Source organism: Dermochelys coriacea, chromosome 16, assembly GCF_009764565.3.
Source record: "Dermochelys coriacea isolate rDerCor1 chromosome 16, rDerCor1.pri.v4, whole genome shotgun sequence".
NCBI classification, from domain to species: domain Eukaryota; kingdom Metazoa; phylum Chordata; order Testudines; family Dermochelyidae; genus Dermochelys; species Dermochelys coriacea.
In genome coordinates, this window is record NC_050083.1 from 20,452,104 (window position 1) to 20,465,040 (window position 12,937).

Genomic DNA, 12,937 nt, shown 5'->3' on the forward strand with positions numbered 1-12,937 from the left:
ACAATTCTGAGTGAGAAATTGCAAATTCTTCATTTGGTAAATGAAACAGGAGAGGTGGAAGAACTGGGAGGCTTAAGAAAAGAATTAGAGGAAAAATAAGAAAAAGGACAGCCTCCCTGCCAATAACTGATTCATTCATGTTGGTTAAGCTCTTTGAAGATAAGTGCTTAGTAGTAATATTACTTTGAGTAAGATGACTATCATATTGGGGCAATGAGCAATAAATGGGTAAGATGCCCCTTTCTGTAACATGTTGGTAGTCAGCACCACACTCCGTATTCACTTACAAGTGAAGTCATCTCCCCTGATTTTCAATTAGAGTTAGCTTACAAGAGGAATGCTGGAGTGGGCCCATAGACTGCAACTTACAGACTGTTGGTGGGAAGTTCCACCAGCCTTAAAAACAGTGAAAATAGTTTTTTAAATAATACTGCTACTAGGATGACACTCTGAAATGCAACATATTTAAAGTGAGGGAAAATAGCATGCGTCTAGATAACTATATAGGTCCCATCAGTGTAGTTTCTGGGCTTTATTTACATTTTATATCAAAATTATTAAATGGATTAGGATACACTGTTTGTTTTGTCTTCATTATTAATAGAACATCACTTTATTTTTTCTGCAAAAGAATCTACTTGTTGCATGTGGCCTATTCTTATATCCCCAATGCATAAAGAAAACACGCGATCACGTATTTCTGATGCGTTATGGACCTGAAGCTAAGTAATCACTGATAATTGCATTACACTGTAGAAACTGTTCCTGTATTATTGATAATTGCACTATGACTGTTCCTGTATTACTAAGACTATTATTCTGATCTCTCTTCCTAAAGGATGGATACATAATGAACTGTCATGAGATAGGATTTTGTACCTGGGGGAGAAAAAGACATTTAAAAACTGTCCAGGCAACAGCTGAATTAAGGCCCTGCTTAATTCCTTATTTCATATTCACATCATATGGGATTATCAAGTCCCATTTCCCAATGTGCTGTCTTAAATACCATATTTTATTTATTTAAAATGTCCAGTAGGACAATATTACTGTATAATACTTTAATAACTATTTTTTAACTTGATTATGTTTTAGTTGCATTAAAACCTAAGGGCATGATGATGGAAAAAAATCTGTGGTTTTACTGGTTTCAGAGTAGCAGCCGTGTTAGTCTGTATTCGCAAAAAGAAAAGGAGTACTTTGTGGCACCTTAGAGACTAACAAATTTATTAGAGCATAAGCTTTCGTGAGCTACAGCTCACTTCATCGGATGCCTCTCCCATCCATCCATGACAGCATATAGGCAAGAACAATTGTGCAGAGATGAAGGCAGGGATACTGTTAAAACAACTTCCAGATAAAGCTAACTACCCTGGCATGCATAGGAGGATTGGCAGGCGGTCCCACAGAAATGCTAATGAGCCACACCAGCAGCAGACAGCTGATTTCCGGAAGAATGTGGGTTATAAATCAGCTGGAAGGAAGGGAGAGCTGGAGTATGAGACACCAACATGGTTTCTTCTTCTTTGCACTGTGGCCAAGCTGCCAGAAGCAAACCAACCTTTATACCATTTATAGCTTGGGTAGGGAAAACCTTGATATATTATGGACCATTTTTTTAAGGGATTAGGAGAGGAAAAACATCCCTACTCAGCCAGTGACTGGCTCTATTATTTTGGATTTCTTATCGTTCCTAATCCCTAAAATGGGGATAACACTTGCCTTTGGAGAAGTGTTTTGAGAGCTTCGTATAATAACCACACTTTATTAGCACTTTACATCAGTAGCTGTTAAAGCACTTTAAAAAGGAGATCAGTCTCGTTATCCTAATTTTACAGATAGGGAAATGGGCACAGAGCGGCAATGACTTACGCAAGGTCACTGAATAGAGCTGGTGGTGGAGCCAGGAGTAGAACCCAGGTGTCCCAGTCCAGTGTTCTGTCCTCCAGGCAACATGGCTTTAATATAGCCATAAAACAAAACCTGAATGAGAGCAGAGTGTTCTTATGAGGTGGTAGGCTATATGTGGTGCAGCTGCTATATTTACTAGCCAGAGTTACCCAGCATGACAAAATGCCCAAGTCACAAATCTTTCCTGCCCATTTTTGTGAATTTAGTGTTGGTGAAAGATGTGTGAGTGATAGCCCCAGCCACTGGAATCTTCTGCTTATCTATAGATCAGATGCTGGACAGACAGTGGCAGTATAAACTTTCCATGTCACCTTCCACCATAATGCTCCATCTCTGATCTGAAGCGATCTGTTTTAGAGCTGAGAGTTTTAATACCCCATTGCCTATTCGGTTTTTGGCTTCTCTAATGAGACTGCCAACAAAGATGCCGCTAGTGGGTGGGGTCAGTTCATTCTGTCTCTGCAGCTGAATGACCTATGACGGCAATATTGAAGATAGTCGCAGTGTGGCAGAATACCAATGTGTTGTATTGTGAATTTACCTCTGTGTGTCATTAGGCTGGTACGAGTTGATATTTTTGCCCTTTGGGAGAGCCAAACTGGTTTGTGTTTAAAAAAAGTAAAATTCCAAGCATTCTTCCAAAAAGGCAAGGAAATCAAGAGCATGGTTCTAGCTTTGCCATCTACAATATCACTGGGAAAGGTGCCATGTTTTGATACAAAGGTGGCACAGACTAGCTAATTATTTCAGAGTAGTCCTGAAAAAATGAGTTGCACAACAGTCCTCAGTGCATATTTACACCCACTCTGATGACAAAGAAATCAAGGAGAGCATCATAAAAATGATTTCATATGAAAAAGCAATAAACTAACACTTTTCAGCAACTAAGTCTTAACCAAAGTATTATAGCGCAGGATGGGGCTAGGAGCAATTGGTATGTGAATAATAACAGTTTGCTACTACTTAATACTGCAGAACACGGGATAGTCATTAACATTCTCATGGCAAAAGCAAACAAGTTTAACAACTCAGTGATATCCCTCCCATTTTAAATACAGGCTTTTCATCACTTATGTGGTTTTGAGGATGACAGTGTTACTAGAACATCAGGCAGTGTTGAGTGCCTGATAAGCCACTTAATCATCAGATCCAGAGCTTCTGCAAGCATCTATTTTTGTTTCCATGGTAGAACACAAGTTCCCTAAGTAAGGCAGTTACAAGATATTATCATGCAGGAAGAAGTCATAGTACATTTCGCATCAGGAGCAGAAGACAGCACAGGTAAAACTGCCTAGGCACTCAGAGCCCTACTGATTTCAACAGGGCTCCACATGAATGCAGGGATCTGTCCCTCAGATTGCAAGCTCTTCAGGACAAGAAATGGTATCTTTTTACTTGCCTTATGCTGCCTAAAAACTTACTGTAAAATAATAATTAATAAAATGGTAATTTTAGTGCAAGAAGCCAAAACACTATTCACCACTCCAAATTTTTGTAAAGCAATGAGATAACATTTTCTATCCCTGCTAGCAAAAGGCCTGTCACATAACAGGGCATAATCAATAAATTGTGATTGTTTTGCAGATCAAAACTATGTGTTTCTATATCCATGTCCAAACTGTAACAATGTTTGCATGATCTTGTTGGATTTTTCCAGTTTCTTGCTGCTAGTTTCATTTTTTAAATTCTCAATTCATAGTGACTGTAGGAGAAACCCAACTGCAATATAAGAATCAGCAGAAGACTCCATTTACCAAACCTCTCTCCCCTCCATGGCTTTGCGATGGAAACTCATGCTCAGGTGAACAAAATGCCTTTCTGCTAAGAAATGTGCAGAACGTGTTACCTAGTCACCATTAGGAAAAAACAAAGCCACCTTTGACATTGACAGATCATGCGCGTATTGGTAGTTGGAACATCCAAATAAAAAAAATTATTCTAGATAAATAACTTGATAATTCCAGTAGTTCTCTGTGTTCCATAAGAGGCAAGAGACCTTGAACTTGCAGTTAGGTACCTGATTTTACTTCAATGGGTCTATTCTTGTAGTTAGGTGTTTTCAGGTTCACTAGGTAAACCAAGGGTCAAAACTTTCAGAAACAGACACCTTGAAAACATATCCTGACATTAACAAACACGAAGTTATGATGACACTATAAGAATACGTGGAGATGTTTGAGTATAGCAGGCCTGTCAGACCAGCGGCCAAGCTCTCTCTGACTGGGTTAGGTTCCAGCACAAATCACCATTACAGCACAGATCCTGCAGTGGATCTACCAGAATGGATCCCTGAGCCCAGGCAAAACCCCAAAAGGTGCTAAAAGTACTGATTGAAGGACTGGGGCCTTAGTTACAGGTCACTTATGAAAATATACACAGGAGCAGAGGCACAAAATGATCAGTTCAACACTACTTTGAACCTATTTTAGCTTCCTGCTGGGCTTTGATACAATTATTGGCTATACTTTTTTAAACAAAACAATATTGGCAACACTAAATTCAAAAATCATGAGTCTGTTTCCAAAAGCCATAAGGTGGGCTTAAGAATCATTTTTTTTAAAAAAAAAATAAGATTTTTTATTGGCATTGGGGTTTTTGAGCAGGTAGAAATCACCTTTTGCAGCTTTACTCAGCAGCCACCATTTTCCTCCCTAGATAGGGAGCTAGGGCTTTAAGAAAAGCAGGGAATACTGATGGAGGAGGGTGACAGGGCCTGGCTGCAACCTGACCCACTTACTAGGCTGGGCACATTCAATCAAGTTTTGGGACAAGAATTTCCCAAAACCAACTTCCTTCTGGGTGCATCCATCCCTGCCGTGCCCATACAGCCCCAATGCTACCAGCCCCTGCTTGGGGTGGGGATGCCAGGACCTGGGTCCCAAGGTCACAGCAGACACACCCACCCAAAGACACCTGCTGGGACCCCGTATGTGCCCGGGAAGGCCGGAGACCTGAGCCGGCTCCTGGGGCACCTGCCCTGACACTCCACCCAGAGCCCTCCGCAGCACAGACGGCCCGGCGGGGGCCTGAGCAGGTCCTTATATATACAACGCCCCGCCCCTCTCATCGCTAGGGGACGGTTGGTGGGGGAAGACGAGGCGGCCAATGACAGGCTTTAGCCCTGGCGCCTGCGCAGGGCCCGACAGGCGGGGCGGTTGCCCACGCGAGAGCTGGAGCGCGAGCGCCGGTCCCGCTCCCTTTCCCCGAGCGCGGGCGCGAGCCGCCCCCGCCCCCGCCCCCGCCCCCCCCTTCCTCGCGAGCAGGCGGCGGGCAGCGCGCGCGCGATCTGGGGGGCTCGGGGCTGAGAGCGAGCGAGCGCGGGCGCGCGCCAGCCAGCCTCGGGCCGACGGCGGCTCATTCGTCCGTGTGAGCGGCGCACCCGGGACCCGGCCTTTTAGCCTCCCCGTCCCCTCAGCCCGCGCGCTGCGCCCGGGCCCGGGCATGAAGCTGCCGTAGCCCTGCGAGGTGAGCGCGGGCGGCCGGGCCTACAGGCCGCGGGGGCCGGGCCCAGGGCTCCATGGGGAGCAGCCTCCTGGCAGCCGGGTGGGTCGAAAGCCCCCGGGCCTCTCCGGCATCCCCGGGGCGCCTTCCTCATCCTCTGCCTGCCGGCGTCTGGGGCTGGTGGTGGCATCTCCTCGCGGGGAGGGGGAGAAATCTCAGCCCCTGACTCGGTGCCTGGCCTGGAAAGGAGCCTGCGGTGCCGCCCCCGGCCCCCCACCACAGCCCGGCAGGGATGCACGGGGGCCGCGAGCTAGGCGGCGGGACCAGCCTCCAGCAGCGGCTTGGTACCTGCTGGTGTTGTTAGGCTGTCACCGGGCCGGGGAGGACAGGGTGTCTGCGGCGGGCAGGAGCTGAAGGGTGCCTCGGGAGAGGGCTAGAGACTGAGCCTCAGCTTTTCTTTATCTGAACGGCTGTGATGGATATGGGAGTTGTGCCTCTGCCTTGCTGATCCTGGCTGGCAACAACTGCAAAGGGCTGTGGCTTTTTTAAGCAAAACTGAAATGCAGGGTTCAAAAGGAGAAGGTGGGCGTACGTGTCTTTCAGGCGTGGGTGAATTTTCAATTGCCAAATAGATGGAGCCAATACAAAATCTTTTGCGGGGCTAAAGGCCTGTGCTGTTCAGTCTACACTACGGTATTGTGCCTGGTGCGATGCATTTGAATGATCTGCTCAGGCAGCTAGTCTTTATGTGTGTGTTGTATTTTTTAAATGTAATGGAAACCATTGCATTGTTTTTGTTTTAGGTGGTGGATGTTGATGTTGATGCCATTGGAGATAGCACCAGAAGAAAAATGGATGCCCTGACAGATAGTGCAGTTGAGATTGTCCCTTTGGAGCTCTATGATTCAGCCAGAGCAAAAATAGCTGCTAATCTACAATGGATCTGTGCTAAAGCCTATGGAATAGGTAAAATCACTTTCATCGGGCGGTCGTTCTTGTCTCTATTTTTGCCCTTTCAATTTGCCCTGCCATCCCACAAGTAATTAAATCAGTCTTAAATAACCTTTGTTTTCATTATCAGTAATGTGTCAAACCTATTCCCATGAAATAATCCAGTATTTTATGATGCATCTAATAAGAATAAAACAAAGAATCAGAATAAACTGGTGTACCAGGAAACCTGACAGTGAACGCTCTCTATTGTCACTATGAATGATTTGTATTTCCAAAATCTTACTGCTTTTAGTAAATAGGATTTTCCTAAACCGAGCTTTTTTGTTACCACCTGCAAACCTTTAGCTCTTGTAGGCCTCAAAGGCTTTATCATGAATCCTTGTCTAGTCATCTTTGCAGATTGGTGCTAGGACCTTGATGCTGGTTTTTTAGCAGATTGTCATGTTAACTTAAAATTAAAATGAAAGAAGCTATGTCATTTATGAATCTGCTTGTAATGAGTAGCAGACTATTCCTTTTTTTTCAAAAATGCGAACAAATCTAATTTGAGTTACAAATGCATTTATCTACATTCTAAAGTACAGGGGAGGAGGTAGCATGTGATAAAGGAAGGGGAGATACTTCTATAAACTGGTCTTTGTCAGAAACCCTTGAAATCCAAAGAGTTTTCCTATGGCAATAACAAAGATTATGTTGGAACCTTGCAATACTTTCATAGGCATCTGTATCTACTGATTTTTTTGCATTGCAGTAGACCTGCTTGTATATTGTCTATTTTTGCTTGCTACCATTTGAACATAAATAGCCCTGCAGTCTATATAAACTTGACAGAATACTTGTCTTTTTAGACAAAACATATTGAAAAACATGCAAAATCTTGTTTTGGAAAATTAAATAGCCCTGTTAATCTAACTCTAATTTGCCAAACTGTAATATGCTTACTGGATTAACATTAGCTTATTTTGTGACAGGGCTGAGCAAAACAGTACATTCCTGCAATTAAATATTTTAGACTGTTTTCAACAAGAATATTGCTTTCTTCTAGTGTTTTCAGAACTGTCAACATTTTCTGTCACTTTTGCATATTTCTACAATGAAGAGTAGAAAGGGGATAGTGATCTTGTTACTTTAAAATGTATTTTCCTTTCTACAGAGTGTGAAGTTATTGCATTTTATGAGAGGAGTAAAGGGTAAAATAACAATAGTATAATTATCTAAACAAAAAAAATTCTGATGCAGCCTTTGGGGGTGTAGATGTAATATAAATGTTGACTACTGCTACCAATATTAATAATTGGAGACTCATGAAAACTAAACAGGCATTGTCCTGCATGAATATATTTCAAGTGCTTCAGTTGTTTGTAATGCCTCATTAAAGACATTTTTAGTGAGTAGAAATAAAGCATGCTTTGCAAGTTATAGAGGTTCATTGTTTATATTTTGGCTTTGTTTCAAAAGGCAGACCTAATCCTGCATTAGGATCCACTAGCATGTATCCTGTGGAGCAGAGGAAGGATGACTGACTGCCTCCCTCATGTTTACATTGGCATTAACCTCTGTGAGACTCCGTAGGCTCAAGGATCTGTGCTTATGCCTTAATCCTGCATCAATTTGCTAAATTTGTAGTGTATGCCAGTTAGAGAACTAGCTGCTGTTCAATCAGTTGCCCTTTTCTACACTAAAAACTTTGCCAAAAATTCTTATTTTTATTAAAAACAATACAGCATTGCCAGTGATAGACATAGCAGGAACACTTGTGTAGAGAAGACTCCTGTGGCTGCTGGCATTTTTTTCCTACTGTCATTTAGACCTGCTTGGATCAAATGTAAATAAGAGTTAAATGTCAGCAACAGCAGGAGCATTATTTTAACTAGGACTTTCATTGTTGCTACCATTGGTTGGCTTCAATGGGACTAGTTGCAGTGTGTAAAGTTAAGCACATGCAGAAATATTTGTAGGAGCTGGATCCGAGTGAATTTTAGTTAGGTTTTGCTGTGGTCTCTCCACACTGTAATGAAAATTAAGATCATTTTTCACAGAATTATAACTTGCATTTAAAAGAATAACTTGGTCTGAAATATAGCATGCAGAATCTTTGATCCAGGGACAAATGTGCTTTTTTTAACACTTCTGTGGGAGGATTATTAAAGTAGTAGTTTCAGGTGTGTCTCGTGTCTCTCTTAACTTAATATCCTTTAAAACTGAATATTTGCAGGCTATCCATCTATAATAGATCTGTGTCTTTTGGTTTCTGGTATTACTCGGTGGGTTTTTGAGGGGAGGTATAGAGAGGTCAAGATAATTTCATTTGGATTTTTGTTATGCTGACCTGATTTGTATATGCAGTATATTTTACATCATTCAGAGCAGTTTTGGTCAATTTGGTAGAAGAAATACACAGTTTCCAAACAGCTTTTTTATGGTCCTGAAATCACTCAGTAGACTTCCTTCATTTTTTTTTTTTAAAAAAATGAGTACTTAAGGAGAAGGTTTTTTTCTCACTTTTTCTGATCTTGCACATGCTTATGCAGGTGCTGAATTTTAATCACATGAGTAAAGTTTAAACACATGCTTAAATTTTTGCTGGATTGAAAATTTCAATTGGATTCCAATACTGATCATGTCATTTGTCAGCAGTATGCTCACAAATATCAATTTTAGTTTTTATTTTCTAATATATATTGCACTGGGTGTGTTTGAAGTGATTCTCATCATCTAAGTTTGTGGTGCTTATCAAAAATGATACTTATAAAAGAAGAAAATAACTTTGAGGGCATGACAGATAATCTGGAGTTCAACTGCACCTTTGTATCTCAGCACTGAAGTACACATGGATCCTAGATTACACCCTCTCATGAAAAGGGGGCGTGATTTCATGATGTACTTCCTCTGGAGTTTGCTTTTCACTGTTCCCCTTCAGTGGAGGGGTTTGGGTGGCCATAGATCATAGCAGCCTACTAATAACACTACACTAATACTATTACTAATAGGAGCCTCATTCTCCCCAACTCCATGCACCTGGAGCATTTGTGGGGAAAGGGCTCTCCTTTCTGCAGAGGAAGGAGTTGAGCTGTGTGGATTGTCTCTGCATTGCTGTCCCTCCTGTTTCTGACAGCACATCTCCTAGCTGCATCCCACAGTGAAATTTGGAAACAGCAGGGGATGGGGCTGTGGAGGGTAGCATTTCTCCTGTTCCAGTTGTCCCTGTTCTCTCTGCCCTCCTCACAATTTGGGAGCACTGTCTGAAAGAAGCCAGGATGTGGGTACAATAGTTTAGTAGTTCTCTGCAGAAATTCAGAGGTCTGTGTATGAATGTCTAGATGATTTCTGGCAACAGTCCTAAAGGATACCTTATTTAGGTGTAATTCAGTGGATCAAGGATGAAGTTTGACCTGAACTGAGCATCCTTTTTGTCAGCTGAAACCAAACATTAAAACTAAATTGTATTTTGTTCATCATGCCAATGATTTTATTGACATAGGTACTTTAACATTTCAGGATTAGAGTATGAAATCTGTTCATGGCCCTGCCAATCTGAAGATACTTAGAAATATTCTAAACAGTACAATTTGAAAAAGGTTTTATTTTTTAACCTGTTGTATTTCCCTATGCTTCTAACCAGATACTGTGCACAAAACTGACTAAGTGGTTAAGCCAACAATGGGACTTTGTCTCCATATAGTGATACAAAAAAAAGTTGCTTTGATGTATGTGTTTTTGTATTACTTTGCTTTTTTCTTTCCTAATCACGATCCATCTTTTTCTACATTGTCTTCAGTGACTGCTTTCCTCCATGGTTTTATCTCTTTCCTTACATGATGCTTGTTCTTTTTCTATTGTCTTCTTATAAAATCTGTATCATACTCCATTTCTAATTTTACGCCGTTCTCCTCTACTCCTCACTCCCACATGCTTATTATTTATTTTTGTTATGATGGCATCCAAGGGCCTCAATGAAAATTGACTCTACTCTGCTGGTGGTTTAGAGATACACAGGAGAACATCATCCTTGCCCCAAAGAGCTTAATTTTAGTTCTTGACTACACGATGGGGTAACGCGCATAACAGGCCTGTGATTTCTAAAGCACACTGATGTGCTGTGCATTAATTGGACTGTGTAGATCTTGCTGGTGCATTCTAAAGTTTACTTTGTTCACTTTAACATAATGCTGTTTGAAAAAGTACTACGTTAAAGCACACTAGGAACCTTCAGTGCACACCAGAATGGTCTACTCGGTTGAGTCAATGCACAGCACATCAGACCAATTACTGTGCTTTAGAAAACACAACCCTGCACTGCGCATTATCCTACCACATTGACAATACCTGATAAGTAAATGTAACAAAAAGTGGAGAGAGGGAAAATAACAGTGATAGGATTACACTGTTACCTAGGTTGACTGTATGCTTATGGTTCCAGATCAGTTAAACTTTTCACATTCACATAAATGGAGCTTAAAAATTTTCAAGACACCTACTTAAACAAACAGACATAATACAATGCACTAGGTGAGAGCCAAGCCCCACTGCTTGCAAGTAGCTGAGATTTCTACCACTGTGCTGTTGCAGTGGCTCCTACTTTGAGATTCTAAGTTTAGTGTTAGGCTGGCTAGTAGGTTTCAGAGTAGCAGCCGTGTTAGTCTGTATTCGCAAAAAGAAAAGGAGTACTTGTGGCACCTTAAAGACTAACAAATTTATTAGAGCATACGAAAGCTTATGCTCTAATAAATTTGTTAGTCTCTAAGGTGCCACAAGTACTCCTTTTCTTTTTGCTGGCTAGTAGATAACTGAGAAATAAGAAGTGCACCAACAGCCTCCTCTGGCTGCTGAAAGGAAGGACGTCTCTGGCTGTGGGGATGGATTTGTGAAAAAACAAGTTTTCACCGGGGGGGGGGGGAATAACCCCTTTTCTTTTTCCTTTTGAACAGCTATTTCACTGAAGTATTTACATGAATATAATATTTGAGAGCTGTCGATACTAAAAAAAAGTGTTCAGTTTTGTCTGAATATCAGCTGTAACTGTTTAAAAATGTTAAAAGGGAGATGTTGATAACATTAAGGTTCTTGTTATGCCTGTTCGTCTTGTTAGGAAACAATGAGAAAGTTGTCCAACTGTCTAGAAGCACAGAAGGAAAGGGGGAATGGGTGGAGTTGTTAGCCATTATAGGGATATGGCTAGTGGTTAGAATAAACTCTCATTGGATGTTGAAGAGGGGAGTAAATGGAGCTGTGAATTTTTATGTGGGCTTGGTTTACTAGAATCTAGAAAGGACTGGAAGGTGGGCAGAACATCTGACCACTTTTGTTTTATATATAAAGTTGTCAAGGTTATCTTATTGTTTCATGCTTCTGTGTTGAATTTACAAGGTGATGATTTCTCAGTCTAACTATGGTAAACGTGAAAGTCAATGATCAGTACTACAAATTGGTTAATGTTTAGTGATTACCAAATGTTAGCATATGAATTTATCTGAATTAGCATGGCTAAAGTTAAAAGAAATGGTAGGAGAAAAATTGAATGGACTAAAGTAATGAAAATCTAATTTGCAAGTAAAATGTACACACCATCAAGAGTTAGATGGATAACAAAGAGTTTTGCTCATTTGAAAGTGCAGGGAATTTTTTTTCGTATACTTCAAGATCAATTGGGCTGTTGAATGAAACTTTTCTGTTGAGAGTAGAAGAGCAGAAAGTTGATGAGATTGTTCTGTAAGTGAGATCTCTTTATGCCATTATCTTTAAAAACATAGCTGTGATCATTTAAGCCCCTATCTTGGGTTTATCATCATCATCATTCAGGAGCAGTCTGTGATGGTCTTTAGAACCTAAAATATAGTAAAGATCAATTTGTGATTATGCCTTAAACTGACAGGCAATACTCGAACTTGATAAGAAATTTTCAGCCTTTGTTCATGCTCGCACAAAATGAACAATTAAAAAAAAATTAGTGGAGCACTTTGCCCTTGATACATTCTTCCAGACTAATGTAAACTATCCGGACCATTACTAGAATAAGAAATAGGAAAAGCAAAAGCAAACTAATAGACTTTACATTGACATTCATTGGTGGAATGAGGAATAACCCAGTAATTGCTATATGCATCTATATAAGAAGAATACGTTGCTATTTAATGCTATCGATTCTTTATCTGACAAAAAGAAAAGGAGTACTTGTGGCACCTTAGAGACTAACAAATTAATTTGAGCATAAGCTAAGTGAGCTGTAGCTCATGAAAGCTTATGCTCAAATAAATTTGTTAGTCTCTAAGTTGCCACAAGTCCTCCTTTTCTTTTTGCGAATACAGACTAACACGGCTGCTACTCTACAAGTTTCTTGTCAGATAAATTTCAGAATACTGTTTCAGTTCCTGAAGATGTCATCACGAATGTAGAGTAGTATAATAATTAGATCTTTGCTATTTAACTCGAAGCATGTGAAGTTTGCAGTTGTCGTAAACTTCGATGTTTGAGTGTTCAACTGAAGTCACTCAAGTGCTTTTGAAAATCCCAACTTAACTTTCAAAAGCAATTGAAGGAACTTGGCAGTCTAAGGATGCTATTTTTGCAGACTCATTGCTTGATTTAAACAGTTGGCCCCATGCTGAAAAACACTTGCCAAACAGCAGAGTTA

The 12,937-nt window shown here is 40.9% G+C and overlaps 1 protein-coding gene across 4 annotated transcripts in view; it reads left to right on the forward strand.

Annotated features, from left to right (window-relative positions):
- The first annotated feature begins 3,679 nt into the window (after nucleotides 1-3,679).
- CAMSAP1 (calmodulin regulated spectrin associated protein 1) overlaps nucleotides 3,680-12,937 on the forward strand; it is a 52,601-nt gene continuing 43,343 nt past the window's right edge. For 3 of the 4 annotated variants that reach the window (XM_043499027.1, XM_043499028.1, XM_043499029.1), the window contains exons 1-2: nucleotides 3,680-3,712; nucleotides 6,156-6,318. In XM_043499027.1, the coding sequence (XP_043354962.1) occupies nucleotides 3,695-3,712; nucleotides 6,156-6,318 (181 nt within the window). In that variant the 5' untranslated portion in view covers nucleotides 3,680-3,694. Of the gene's footprint in view, nucleotides 3,713-5,061; nucleotides 5,377-6,155; nucleotides 6,319-12,937 lie in introns of those variants that run through there. The other variant, XM_038375114.2, reaches the window with a different exon arrangement.